General features: G+C 37.5%; 1 protein-coding gene across 4 annotated transcripts in view; it reads left to right on the plus strand.

Annotated features, from left to right (window-relative positions):
- HTT (huntingtin) overlaps window positions 1-15025 on the plus strand; it is a 4811037-nt gene that overhangs the window by 3659016 nt on the left and 1136996 nt on the right. For all 4 annotated transcript variants that reach the window (XM_044062924.1, XM_044062926.1, XM_044062925.1 and 1 more), the window contains one exon: window positions 5977-6190. In XM_044062924.1, the coding sequence (XP_043918859.1) occupies window positions 5977-6190 (214 nt within the window). The remainder of the gene's footprint in view (window positions 1-5976; window positions 6191-15025) is intronic.

The raw sequence follows: 15025 nt of genomic DNA on the forward strand, positions 1-15025 counted from the left end.
AATTAGAATGAATATTTTGCCTCTTCAAGCCACTGAATCATCTCTGTACTCCAGGACCTGTGCAAGTTTTCACAAACAACATCACATTGATGTGGAAGGTAAACAGACGAAGATATCTGATTGCACTCTCTTTGCAGATTTGCTTTGACAGTCTGAGAGGTAGTAATTTGGCTCAGTTTGACTATTCGGACTTCATACATTCTGTCAGATGGAAACATTTAAGCTAAGCAGGAATAGGACAGACCTCAGGAGTCTTCCAGGAGTTGATCCAACTGTGGAGAGCACCTCAAGTAGATCTGTTTGCCTCCTCGCAGAACAGACAGTTAAAGAAATTCTGCTCTGGGATTCTTTTCAAAGAGGCCTGGAACTTAGATGCTTTGTCATTACTATGGATGGGAATGTTACTTTATGCTTTTCCTCCTTTTCCATTGATATCCAGGGTTCTTTTAAAGGTTGAGAAGGACCCCCTAAAGATAGTGATGGTGACTCTTTCTCCCATCTTCTGGAACTCGCCAAAGGCAATTGCCACCAGCTTCTCCACCAAGTGGATTTATTCATAAAAGACAGGGATTGTTTGCTAAACCCCAACTTGAAATCTCTCTCAGTTGACTGCTTGATGATAAAATTCTGATACCTTTTAGGCACCTTTTTTTGAGGATGTGCAGTAGGTACTGAATGAGGTTAAAAATCCCGTTACTAGAAAATCATGTGTGTCACACTGGAAAATATATTCTAGTTTGTGCCATCTGAAGGACTAGGACCCATTTATGACTGTTTGTGTGTTGTCTTCTGGCCTTTCTTACTCTTCTATCAATATTCATCCTGTCATCCATTTCTGATTGACAGATCTGCCCTTGGATCATCACCCTTTATTCTTATTCGTAAGTCAAGCAGTTTTTTGAAAAGGATATATATCTGTCCACGTAGAAAATAGGTGGCTTCTCCTTGGAATATGAATTTTCTGCTTGAGTAGTTTACTCTTTTTCCCTTTGAACCAACCCATTAGGCCAAACTGAGGGACTTAATGGTGAAAACTGTTTTATTTATTGCTCTCACTTCATCTAGAAGAGTATCTGAGTTACGTGCTCTTGTGGTGAGTTAACCCTACCTAATTTTCCACAAGGACAAGGTTTCTTTAAGAACTAATCCTTCTTTTATGTCTAAAGTGGTTTCAGCATTTACTTTGATCCAGTCTCTTCCTTTCCGTCTTTTTTCCAGAACCCAAAAACAAGGGAGAAAGAATTTTTCGTACTGTGTTTGTCAGCAGGCAGCTTAAATACTACATAGACAAAACTCAGTCCTTCAGAAAGGCCAGTTCTCTCTCTTTCTCGTGTTAAGAGAAAAGGATAACCAGTGTCAAAGCAGGCAATTTCTGAATGGTTGCCTTATTCCATTTCTTTTTGTTATTCTCATCATAACAATTCACTTGCAGGCTGGTTTACAGTCCACTTCATCAAGGCTTTGGCTTCTGTTGCTTTCTGGAAAGGGATGGATTTTAGAAGTATTCTAGATGCAGTACTTCGGTCTTCTGAGCATACGTTTAGAAAGCATTACAGGTTGGATTTATTTTCAAGGTCCAAGACAGGTTTTGCTAGGACCATTCTCCAAGTGCTGCTAGATTCTTAATTCATTTCCTCCTCCTCCCTTTTTTATTTCTAAGCTATGGTTATATAGTATAGTTGCAGGTGGTTGAAGCATTGGTGAACAAGAGGCTGTAGATTGAAAATTTAATGGCGTGATTGTTTTCACTTCAAGGCGTTGTATTCTGTGACGCAGCAGTGTTCTTTTTGGAGATTTTCCCACTGTGATATTAACATCTAGTTGATAACTTAATGGGAGACATGTGGGAGTGCAGAGGGGCTTGCTCCCCAGCAAAAAATATTACCTTTTTTTTAATGCTTTTGAATTACTGGTTTCAGTTTTTTTTTTTTTTTTTTTGTAAACCAGTGATTCTTTGGAGTGTGATTTGATCGCTCGTTGGTAAACCTAATTCACCCGAATAGCCTAGGTTACTGCAGCAGTGAGGTAATATTGAGCATAATGCAATTGTGTAAGTAAATTTACCTTTAACAGTAGTTCTAATAAATCACTGTTGCAGTAACCGTCCTCTCCCTCGAGCCCTCTTCATTATTTATTTATTTATTTGTGTGTTTTTGTATTGCCAAGGTGTGGAAAACAGTTTCTTTCCACTCTCCATTAGACTGTTCAACTTTACGGAAAAATGAACCATCACATCTGTTACATAACTAGCCTATCAAGGGGCTTATTTTATGGAAGTCCACAAAATATAAAAAGAGCAACCAGCAAAATACAAATGACTGAATAAAAGTAAAAAATAGAACTGGCTAGGCAGAGAGTAAAAGCCAAAACATTTAATAAAAATACTTAGTGTTCACAAAAATACTAGTAAAACAAACAGGATGAGCGCTTTCATACTCAAAGGTACTTTGTCAGATCCATTCTTACATCAATTAACACTGCACTTATATAACTCGATGTTTGAGGTCACGTGATTTTAACTATGGCTTAATGGGGATGATTTCATTTAACCCCTTGCCTGTATCAGCCCTTAACAAATGCATCCATTTTATTTCTGTGCATTCAGTTCTTGTTTTTATGTCACCACCTCTCAGATTGTGTGTATATTTCTAGCACCCAAAACTTGAACCAGTGTTCACAACTTGTTGACAAGACATGTTTGGACAGTGCATTCCTATCATCTTTTCTATTGACAGCATACACATGTTCTCTTGCAGATAACACAAGAAGCACAATAAACAACATTTTTGGTACTACAGTCTGCATAAAACCGCATATTAAATGTCTCCTGTTTCTGGATGTACAAAATGATCATCCTTATCAATATATCTACAGACATTACAGTGACGACAGGGAAAGGTCCCTACTCTCTGACTAACTGTCCCCTCCTCAGGATCAGATAGGGGTTTATAACACAGCATTTTTTTTTTAATGATGGACGATTTTTGAAACAAAAGGAGGGGGTTTCACCCAGCAGTCTCTTACAGTTGTCATCTGAAGCCAAAATCTTCCAGTGTTTCTTGACAATTTCACAGACAGACCCTGAATCCCTGGAATATGTAAGGTTCATATGTGCAGGTTGAATAGAGCTACTGGTAACAGGGACAAGATCCTTACTTAAGCCACTAAAGTATGGTCTAGTGCGTGTGTTCCTTAGTATAACTGCATCATTCCGTGCAGTTGTTATATCTAGGTCACTGTACCCTCTTTTCATTAAATTCAAGGCAAGTGTGTCAAAGGAGTCATACATGTCATTGTCTCTTCTACTTAGTCTGGCTGTCCTAAAAACTGACCTTTGAGGACATTCTGTTTAACATGTTTTGGATGCATACTGCGTGAGTGTACTGTGTTATTAGTCTTGCAGGGCTTAACATATTGTCTCGTATGTATACCATTTAGTGTCTTAATCACCGTGACATCTAGAAAAGGGATAGACTCTGTGGCCCATTCATAAGTAAATCTGAGAAAGTTGGTTGTACTATTTAAGTAGGACACAAACTGGTCATGGCTTTCTAATGTGTCTCTCCATAGAAAGAAGTCGTCATCCAAATAACGACCATAGTAGAGTACAGATTCCTTGAACCTGTTATCAGAAAGAACATTCTGCATCTCCCATTCAGTTAATACCATATTGGCGTAGCTGTTGGCACACACTGTGCCCATAGCTACACCTGTTTTTTTTGTAAATAGTGTTTGTTCTCAAAAATAAACACATTGTGTTCTAAAATCAGCTCCCAATAGAGTGCAAACCAAGTAGATCTTATCACTATTGAAGGTGGAACTCTTCCCTAAATGCATCCGAACATAGTCAATGCCTGCATCATTGGGAATGCAGGTAAACAATGAAGCAACATCCAACGTGACCAATAAGGCCTCTTCTCTAAACCCTGTAGCAGACCAATTGCTCAATTTACTCAGGAAATCCCCAGAGTCTTTAAGGATATTCCCTATCTCATTGACCACTGGACGAAGTTGTTTCTCTAGAAAAATGGATAGCAGCTCAGTGGCCCATCCCCTACCAGACACTATGGGACTCATAGGTGGATGCAGTCTATCCTTATGTACTTTGGGAAGTCCATAAATTTTAGGTACTACTGCATGCTCAACCAGGAAGTACTCATACAGCTTTCTGTCTATCACACCATCCATAAGTAAACTCTCCACTCTCTCAAATATTCTATTGGTTAACCTTGTAAGTTCTCCAGTATTCAACTTAACATAAGTGCTCTCATCAACCAGCATTAAAAGCATGGCATTTAAATATTCTGTTCTGGGATGGGTGTGGGTCACTGCTGTCCTACTTTATTTACAAATTGGAAGAGGAGACAGCAACAGACGCAGGACCCAAGACTTTGTTATTTAGGCCGACTGAGGGCAGCCTGCCAGCAGATTATCCAAATGTAATGATTGCAACAGTGAATACACTCGAACATCTACATTTATGATAAGTGTACACAACTGTACTTTTCTCAGGTCTCACAGTAGTAAATAGTAGCAATAGCAAAAATAGTAAACTGTTCTTTCTCTACATCATGTCTTGTGTTAAGGGATTCCAGTCAAATAAAAAGGGTCACATTTTTGTTTCTATCTCTGTCTACTCCAGGAATTGCACCAGTGAGTGATTGCACCAGTGAGTGATTGCCACATGTAGATGTTCTGCCTCTGTCTTTCTTAGGCTTCACACTATTGAGGTGAAATACATGACCATTATCTTTCTCATTGAGGGTTTTTATCCTGGTGAACAGTTGAAACTTTTAAATTAATAGTAATAAACTAAAGTCTCTTTCATTAAATTTCCAGTAAATATGCAGGAGTAAGGTTATATTTAGCCATAACAAAACTGAAGGACTGTCTTTTGTCAGATCTTCAGCATACAGGTGGTATATGTTTTCTGCCTTGGAATATAAATGGAAATAGCCAGCAAACTTGTAGCACAGGACAAAACTGTAGCAAACTTAAGATATCAGTCTTTTAGGCACAAAATGCTTTTGTGTAAATAAGTCTGGTAGTGTGGGCTTGTGCATAATAGTAGGCAACCAGTGACCTTCAGGCTTTAAAAAAAAGCAATCTCAAATGATACTGCATCAGGAGATGAACATTCCTGCCTGGTATACCACACTGGCATGACAATTGGCTTCTGAACTCAAAACACAAATTAGCCAATGACTGGTGCTCCTCTACCTCTTCCTGTAGTTCCTGTTTATCAAACTTTGAGTCCTCTTGACACCAACATTACTGCCTTTTTTCAGTGACTTCGGTTGCTGCTATCTCTGCTTAATTGCCTTAGCTAACATTTGCTTAAAGGTGCCTAGCTGACCTAACTCCACCTATTGATACAAGCCTCTAGGCTCCCTTGTTAGCCCTATCTCAGTTTTACAGTTGCTATTACCACTTACGCAGGCCTTTATTTATTTATTTAATTAATTAATTTATTTATTTTGCAGCACTTAGTAAAGCCATTCTCAAAGACTGGCACCAGTAAAGAGAAACAGAAAAGAAATAAAATCCCTACACATATGTTCTGTGATAGATAAATTGGTCTTATAGAGTGGAATTATTTAAAAAGTTAACAATTGTAATTTCTTAAATATTATCTTTATCATTGTATAATAACTGTATATCATTGTATACATATTATTTAAATCAGTTTAACAGGAGTGGGGAAGAGGTCATCATACAAGTTTCTCCCACATGATCCAACAGTACCCGCACTATAAGTTTATCCATTTGATGCAATGATAAATTGGTGAATCAGTCATCAAAGTTTTTTAGTTATGCTTGTGACTTAGAATGTAGAAGTAACAGACCAATGTTATCCTTAGAAACTCGAGCACATTTTAGGAAAATTGAAACAGGTGTATATTCTTTGGCATTTTTATGGAAAATGTTGAACCATTTTTGTTGATGTTTTTGTATATGTATTTTATTTTTTTTCAGGAATTCAACCTGAACTTGTTGGCTCCATGTATAAGCTTGGGTCAGAATGGAATCGCAGGACAACATAGTAGTGCTCTGTTCAACACAGCTTGCCAAGTGATGCTAGGTCATGTAACAGAAAGCATACACCACCTTCCCAGCAACCACCAGGTCTTCCAGCTATGGCAAACATCAGAGGACACCTCATACTGGAACAAAATGAGTGAACTATTTGGTAATGTGAAAAGAATCAATACCATTGTGTATTTGCCACCTTTTTATTTTTGCATGCAGTCAAATAAAGTTAGCCTTAAAGTAATAAAGGCAAAACTGTAAATCATCATCTTCTTTCGGCTGTTCCCATTAGGGGTCACCACAGCAGATCACCTGTTTCCATTTCTTCCTGTCCTCTGCATCTTGTTCTGTCACACCAACCACCTGCATGTCCTCTCTCACCACATCCATAAACCTTATCTTAGGCCTTCCTCTTTTCCTGTTACCTGGTAGCTTCATCCTTAGCATCTTTTTCCCAATATACTCAGCATCCCTCCTCAGCACATGTCCAAAACAACGTAATCGTGCCTCTCTGGCTTTGTCTCCAAACCTTCCAACCTGGGCTGACCCTCTAATATACTTATTCCTAATCCTGTCCACCCTCGTCACACCCAGTGCAAATCTTAACATCTTCAATTCTGCTACATCCAGCACAAACTCCTGCCTTTTTGTCAATGCCACTGTCTCCAACCCATATAACATAGCTGGTCTCACTACCCTCTTGTAGACCTTTCCTTTCACTCTTACAGGTACTCGTCTGTCACAAATCACTCCTGACACTCTTCTCCACCCACTCCATCCTGCCTGTACTCTCTTCTTCACCTCTCTTCCACACTCACCGTTACTCTGAACTATTGACCCCAAGTATTTAAACTCATCCACCTTTGCCACCTCTACTCCTTGCATCCTCACCATTCCTGTATCCTCCCTCTCATTCACACACATATATTCTGTAATGAACTCTGAAAATAAAATCTTAAGTATTTGTCCTGTTCCAGATTCAGAACTGCAGTCAGTTAGACTTGTGTCCAGTCATACCCTTACGTCTGCTAGAGTTGTGACCAGTAATATCCTTACAATTTTGGAATTTTAACCTCATTTCACTAGTTATCAAGGCAGTGGAGCCAAACGTGGAATATTTTCTTTGGATTTGGTAATTCTTGGTCAACAAGGTACTTCTAGTGCAACTGTGTGTTTTCCTCCAGAAGGAGCTAATGGCTAGATAATGTATCCTGGGCCTGCCTGTTAGTCTTCTGTCACTTTTTTGTATCTTAATGTCACTCCTAAATAGGTTGGGTGGGCACTGTCTTACTCATTTCTTTACTGGCATATTATGGGAAAGAGAATAGACATTTTGATTTAGATGTTATCTAAAAAGCTATTTCTTTGGCTTTCTTACTTATATTCTCTTGAAGAATGTTTATATTATAAACTTAATTTGCAACTGCTACTTTCTGTTGAATCACAGCTGACAAAAGAAAAAAATACTGAACTCAGATGACAAAAATGCAACAATGCTGAAAAGTTTAATACTGAACTACAAAATGCTTAATATTTGAGGAATGTGACACTACTTGTTAATGTATTATTTCAGGTGATTTTCAGTAAGGAATTGAGCATCACTAAATATTAAATGTTATATAGTTTCAGTATAGTTTCTTTAGTCTGAATTGCCTGCTTCTAGCAGGATGAAATCTGCGGACAGTTGTGTAAGCTAAACATTAATATATTTAGAACCCACTGTAGTTTGTATTTAAAAGTATGTTTACAAGGGAGGAGCCCATATGTGCCTTCTCCTCCTAAGAGAGGCCATGCCTTCAGCTGCCTACTAAAATTTGTTGACTGAGATAGAACATATCTGACCAGTTTCAGTCTCATCTTGGGTTATGCGAATGAGAGATACAGTGTAAACAATTAGTCCGCGTACAAATACAAAATATAATAATAATAGGAAAACAGTAAATGTACAATATATACATGAATGTAGCTGTAGTTAATCACTGAGTTAATGATAGAATTCCAAAGGGATAGACAAGAAGCAAAGGAGAGAGATGGTATGAGGTAAACTGATGATGTGGTTAACTCACATGCCCTTATGGGATGCATCTACATTTAGCTTGAGCTCTAAGATGGGTTTTCAGTAGAACATGGAATTTAAGGCAAGAAGAAGTGTCTTTAAGATTAAGAGGTTAATATTCACCAAGTTTCTGGGCTAACATTGAAAATGAATTGTCTGAGGTATGGTGTCTGTATTGAAGTGTTTACAGCCATGGACCCTGAATGGTTGTGGTTTCAGAGGTTACAGAAAGGGATTTGTCTTGTTAGTTTAAAGTTACAGAGGGGGGAGAGAATGGTTGTATAGAAGTCTTACCAACTGTGAGCTGAGGAGCAGGTCAGCTCTTTGCTTAGGTGGAAGCCATTTAACTTTTTCCTAGGTTAAGGAATGGTGGTCATCTCTGGTACACTGGGTGTTAAACTGACAAATTTTGTTTGAAATGGTTTGTATCCTGGTAGTGTTTTTTTTTTTTTTTTTTTTTTTTTTTTTTAAGATACAAACACTACTGGTAGAAGGCCATATTCAAGTGGCTGATCTGGAGGAGTGAGAGAAAAGGGGAATATTTTTGAGGCCCCAAATAGGGAGGAGTAATGTTTTTCTTAGTGTCGTCTAGATGTTCACTGAAACTCAGAGAAGGGTGTAGCCATATTCTAAGATACTGGAAAGAGAGGATGTTCTGTAGGGGAGTGTTGTGATTGTGAAATGTCAGAATGTTACTTATTCTGCTAAGTTTCTGTCTGGTCCCCAGTAGAATTATTTGTTTTTGAAAACTTCAGTATGAGGTTTATATTCTTTATTTTTTAAAACAAGTTTATTGTATCATTATATTTTAATGTGAGCCATACATACAAAAACATTGCTAAAAAAAGAAAAGAGGCCATAGTAATATTTACATTATTTCCGTATTATTCATCCTCATCCTGTACATTATTTTGCCTGTATTGTTTCAACAAATTCCATTTACTTTTTTTGTAATTTGCACCTTCCCTTTTGTAAAGATCCCAACTCTGGTTCTTTTATTTCTTGCACAATATATCCTGCACAATAATGAATTCTTTATTTATAGTTGATTTTGATTTTCATTCTCCAGTAGTTGCTTTTGACACCCAATAAAATTAATCTTGGTAAAGCTTTTACTATTTATAGGCAATTCAGATCATATACCTCTGTTCAAAAGAATCATTTCCTTAGTCACAACCACTTGCCCCTCAAGAGTTCTGACAAAGTACTGCGTAGGGAAACTTTAAAATCTGATAACTCTTTACATTCCCCTAAAAACATATTCCCATTTACCTTTGTCTTTCTCATTGCACGTCCAGTATTTGCAGTCTGCCTTAGGAAAATTTCTCTGAAATCGTCTTGGGGTATAAAAGTACATATGAAAACACTTCCATTCAAAAATCCTAAATCTTCTGGACTTAGTTACACGATTGTAGCTATGCAGATGTCTTTCCATTGTTCCAATGTAAATTGCCTTTCCAGTCTCTCTTTTCAGTCTTTTCTAACCTCCTTTGATTCTTATAGTTATCATGCAGTGCTTTTATACACCCTAATAATTATCCATTTTAACAGCAACTTCTCTTCTGCAGTAAACTAAGAACTGTACCACAGCTAACCATTTCACTCATTACTCTCAATCTCTTTCTGTTTGCCTATACTCTGTTATCAATTCCTTGTAGGTAAGGCAGTGTGTAAACTGCAGTCCAAACCTCTGTGTAATCTCATCACACGGTAGTACCTTTCCCTCCCTAATAACTTGAATACAGTGCCTTGGTTGCTTTCCTCCATTAAATTCTAGTTCTCCATGCCTGTTTTCTCTACCCACTACCTGCGGTTATCTCTGCTGGTAAAATGGTAAAATAATCTTTTTTTTTCCATTCCTATATTGGTATGGTTCTAAGAATACTTTCTGCTCCTGTATAAATATAATATAATGTAGGGTTGTTCTCCTTAAGGACCTGCATCCAAAATCCCATTCTCTCCTTATTTTTCAAACCCCCCCAATCATCCTCATCCCTTTCCACTTTGATTTATAACCATCTGTGTATGTTATGTATATGAGCTTTAACTGCATAGCTCGAAAGTATACCTTCAAATCGTGTAATTCTAAACCACATTGTTCCTTGGGGAAAATCAACTTACCCACTAAACTCTTGCTCTCTTTCCCTTTGAAATAAATGCCCTAAACTCTTTATTAATTATGGCCATCAACTACTCCTTTTGTTAATACAAAAAAAAAAAAAATACACCTGACCTGTGTATGTATGTGTGTGTGTGTTTGTGTGTGTATGTATATGTCTTTATATATATATATATATATATATATATATGTGTGTGTGTGTGTGTGTGTGTGTGTGTATATATATATATATATATATATATATGTATGTGTGTGTGTGTGTGTATATATATGTATATATTTATATGTTCGACACTTCAAAATGCCGAAATGCATATGTCCGAGACCATATGATCGACATTTGAAATGTTGAACATATGAAAGGAATGGTGTAAAAATAAATGCATATTATGTTAATATGAGATAGGTAAATACGTATAGAGATGTGTGTATATAGTGCGGAGATTGTGGTTTATATGAATGTAAATTGGCAATTTTGTAATAAAAAATCTGGAGAATCCTTACTGTTTTCTATATGTGCCATGAGATCTTTTCAGTCCACCTGAACTAGCATCGGCTCAGGAAGACAGTGTGTTGGTTTAATGTTTCATCCATAGGATATCCCACACAGTACTGCAGTCAGCCCCTTATGCTGCACTGTAGTGTCAGTATTGGAAAATCATTCCAAATACCTTATGTGAGAATAGAATCCAGTCTTCTGCACCAAAGGAAAGTATGCTATACCAGTTGAGCTACTGAGATTGCTAATTAAAACTATTTTTTTTTTGTTTTAATAAAAAATCCAAAATATAAATCTAACTATTTGTTTTTCCTGCTTAATCATAGTCTGTTTTTTTTTTTATTTTTCTCCTGAAGTCATATAATCAAACCCATTGCAATGATGAATGATTGAAGCTCAGCTGATTATTAAGATACCCAGAGACGGTGTGAAAAACTTAATCATGGTTGTAAGTAGTGGGATTTGAGGGAGTTGAAGAAAGAAGTGAGTCTGCTTAGACTAGTCTGGCAAGCTGCAAAGGTAAAATGAAGCTGAGCTTCCCACCCCCATCTGGACATATCATTTTTGAATTCTTTTTCTGTCTTTGCTCATGTCTGTTTAACATTACTTTGCAGGTGTCTTCAGTTTTTTTACCAACCTTAAGGTAACAGCCCTGTTATGTTGCCATTATTTTGATAACTGCAAGGCTGTAACTGAAAACAGGCACCTGACTGCATAATGTGCAAGTAGTACGTAACAATTTAATAAATTAATGCATACCAGTATAGTAATTATTTATGAATTGTACCAAGAGTAACATCTTGAATACCATGAACCTCAAAGAGGACATATCCTAAACAAATAGCTGGTGTCAAAACCATGGACTAAAACTAATTGCCAAGAAAGGTATAATTATATCCTTTATCAGGCATGACTCCTCTTATAACTATCGCATTGACAACACAACACAACCCTGAAAATTGATCCTGTAACCAGGAATCTGGAAACCTGTGTCAAGAGTCAACTGTCCTGTGATCACCATGTAACCGCTATTGTAAGGAAGTCCTTTTTCATCTAAGAACATATATAAAAAAATACATGACATCCTGGTCCTGGGACATAGTCATTCTTCTGAATTGTGCACTCATTAGGTCAATCATTGAGTATAATGCCCCTTTTGGTTTGTAATTGTCCAAACACTTGTCACAAATGGAATGACCACAGCGCTGCCTCACTAAGATAATCAGGGGCATAATACAGAACTGTCTCAAAGCCTCATCCCTCTTGTTGGTATCATCAGGCTCTACTGAGAGGTGATCTGTGACTGGCATATAAAGTCTCAGTAGACCCCTTCAAATTCATTACACATTCACAAGTCCAGTGTTGGCATTAATACTCGCTCAAGGGATCTCATGCTCTTATTGAACATGGATTGAAAGTGTTGGAGGGGATAGGTATGTATCACAGAGAATTCTGTAATTATGTTACTCTATTGAGATGTAATTTGGATGAATGGAAGGGGAACTCCAAATTCACCCCCCTCCCCCGGTTTAGCACCCTTGTCCCTCTTGGATAGAGGCAACATGTGAATGTCCTGCTATATCCTTCTTTTCCGTGTTTCAGAGTTCTTTGTACACAAACATAAAGGCTAAAAACTGCCATGTGAATATAAGGCTAGGCTTTGTAAGATCCTCACACCTCAGTAGCCTGGTAAGTACCTATGAAATAACTTGCTACAGTGTAGTAAGTCTTAATTTATATGCAAGTGTGCATAACAAGAACATTTTGAGTTCCATAACCAGTGTGTGTTTTGATGAAAGTGTAAACTGACACTGCATAGAAAAACTAGTGAATATACAGCTGCTGCAGTTGACTGGATTATATTACTTCATTATAGGGAAGATATCAGGCTGCCTCAGTCAGTGGCAAGCTTTGATATAAAGTACAATTTCAGCATGACACAGAAATGGCACAATATCCAGTTACACCAAGACAGTGAAGGTTCTGGTGGGGTGAAAAGTTATCTGTTTGTGGCAGTCATCCAGGAAATCAAAACTTGGTATGCAGTAGTTCTGTGTGCCAGCTGTGCTGCAGTGGATGTCAGTATAAGCACTTTTGATCTGTTGGTGCTATTAAAAGGTAGATAACACCCATGCTGACATTTCATCAAGCATGATTCTGTGTGACAAGATGAGTGCACTGCATAGGAAATAAAGCAGAATAGCATGTCTGTTTTGAAAGAAGGTTTAAAATAAATTTTTTAAACGCTTGTATTAAATTATCACTTGTGACATAGGCAAACTTACATTTATATAAAAGTAATCAAACCACATTTACAAACTTTATAATTTGCATCTCTTATGTGTAATATAAGCTAAACAAAGTTACATTAATTGTTCAATTCTTGCATTCTCCTAAACCTCATTCCTCTTCCAGAACATTTTTTTTCTGCATGTATTGTTCCCACAATTTCTATTTTTTTCCTAAAGACCCCACTTCCTCTTATTTTATTTCTGTTACAGTATTCAAGTACTTCAGGTATAGTTAGATCAGATTTTGATTTCACTTTTCTTGTAATTGCCTTTTTTGGCATCCACCAGAGTTAAACTTAAGTCCTCACTATGTCTAAATTCATTTCAAATCCTGTAGCCCAGCTGAAAAAATCATTTCCTTAGTTACACTAATTTGCTCGCCTAGTATTCCTGACAGAGTACTCTGTAGGGAATTTTTAAAGTCTGCCAGCTCATTACAGTCCCAAAACATGCTCCCAGGTACTTCTTTCTTCCCTATGACACACACAAATTTAGCATCTACCTGAGGAAAAATGATTTGGAGTCTGCTAGGGGTATAAAAGTATATATGCAAATCCTGTAAATTCCAGGTAAAAATTCTAGACCTTCTAGATTTTGTTGCACATTTGAGAACCATAAATACAGTGGCTATAAAAAGTTTACTCACCCCTGTTAAAAAGCCATTTTTTGTGATATAAAAAAATGAGACCACAGTAAATCATTTCAAAACTTTTCCCACTTTTAATGTGACCTGTAACCTATACAATTCCGTTGAAAAATAAATGAATCTTTTAGGAGAAAAAATATAAAAAATAAAAAACATACAGTACGCTGGTTGCATAAGTGCACACCCTTAAACTAATAAATGTGTGTGCACACCCTTAAACTAATACTTTGTTAAAGCAACCTTTGATTTTATTACAGCATTCAGTCTTCTTGGGTAGGAGTGTATCAGCGTGGCACATCTTGACTTGGCAATATTTGCCCACTCTTCCTTACAAAAGCACTCCAAATCTGTCAGACTGCGAGGGCATCTCTTGTGCACAGCCCTCTTCAGGTCACCCCACATATTTTCCTATTGGACTTGGGTCTGGGCTCCGGCTGGGCCATTCCAAAACTTCTGGTGAAGCCATTCTGTTGTTGATTTGGATGTATGCTCGGTCATTGTCATGCTGAAAGGTGAAATTCCTCTTCTTCAACTTTCTAGCAGATGCCTGAAGGTTTTGGGCCAAAAGTGACTGGTATTTGGAACTGTTCATAATTCCCTCCACCTTGACAAAAGCCCCAGTTCCAACTGAAGAAAAGCAACCTCAAAGCATGATACAGCCACCACCATGCTTCACCGTGGGGATGATGTTCTTTTGGTGATGCGAAGTGATGTTTTTGCACCAAACGTGCCTTTTAGAATTGTGACCAAAAAGTTCAACCTTGCCCTCATCAGACCATAACACATTTTCCCTCATGCTTTTGGGAGACTTGATGTATTGTTTTGCAAATTTTACCCGGGCCTGGATGTTTTTCTGTGTAAAAAAAGGCTTCCGTCTTGCATATGGAGAATACGGATAATTGTTGTCACATGTAGTATTCAACCAGTACTTGCCAGAAATTCCTGCAGCTTCTTCAGTGTTGCTGTAGGTCTCTTTGCAGCCTCCCTGACCAGTTTTTGTCTTGTCTTTTCATCAATTTTGAAGGGATGTCCAGTTCATTGCAACATCACTGTTGCCCCATATTTTCTCCACTTTTTGATGACTGTCTTCACTGTGTTCCGTGGTATATCCAATGCTGTGGAAATTTTTTTGTACCCTTCTCCTGACTGATACCTTTCAACAATGAGATCCCTTTGATGCTTTGTATGCTGTCTGCGAACCATGGCTTTTGCTGTAGCAGTCAACTGAGTAAATGTCAGGAAAATCCTACTAGGACAGCTGAACTTTATTTGGGGTTAATCAGAGTCTCTTTAATTGATGCCAGTTGTGTACCCAAGAAGACTGAATGCTGTAATTAAATCAAAAGGTGTTTCAACAAAGTATTAGTTTAAGGGTGTGTATACA

The sequence above is a fragment of the Protopterus annectens genome, chromosome 2.part1, assembly GCF_019279795.1.
Source record: "Protopterus annectens isolate FY-2018-M chromosome 2.part1, PAN1.0, whole genome shotgun sequence".
Taxonomy (NCBI): Eukaryota; Metazoa; Chordata; order Ceratodontiformes; family Protopteridae; genus Protopterus; species Protopterus annectens.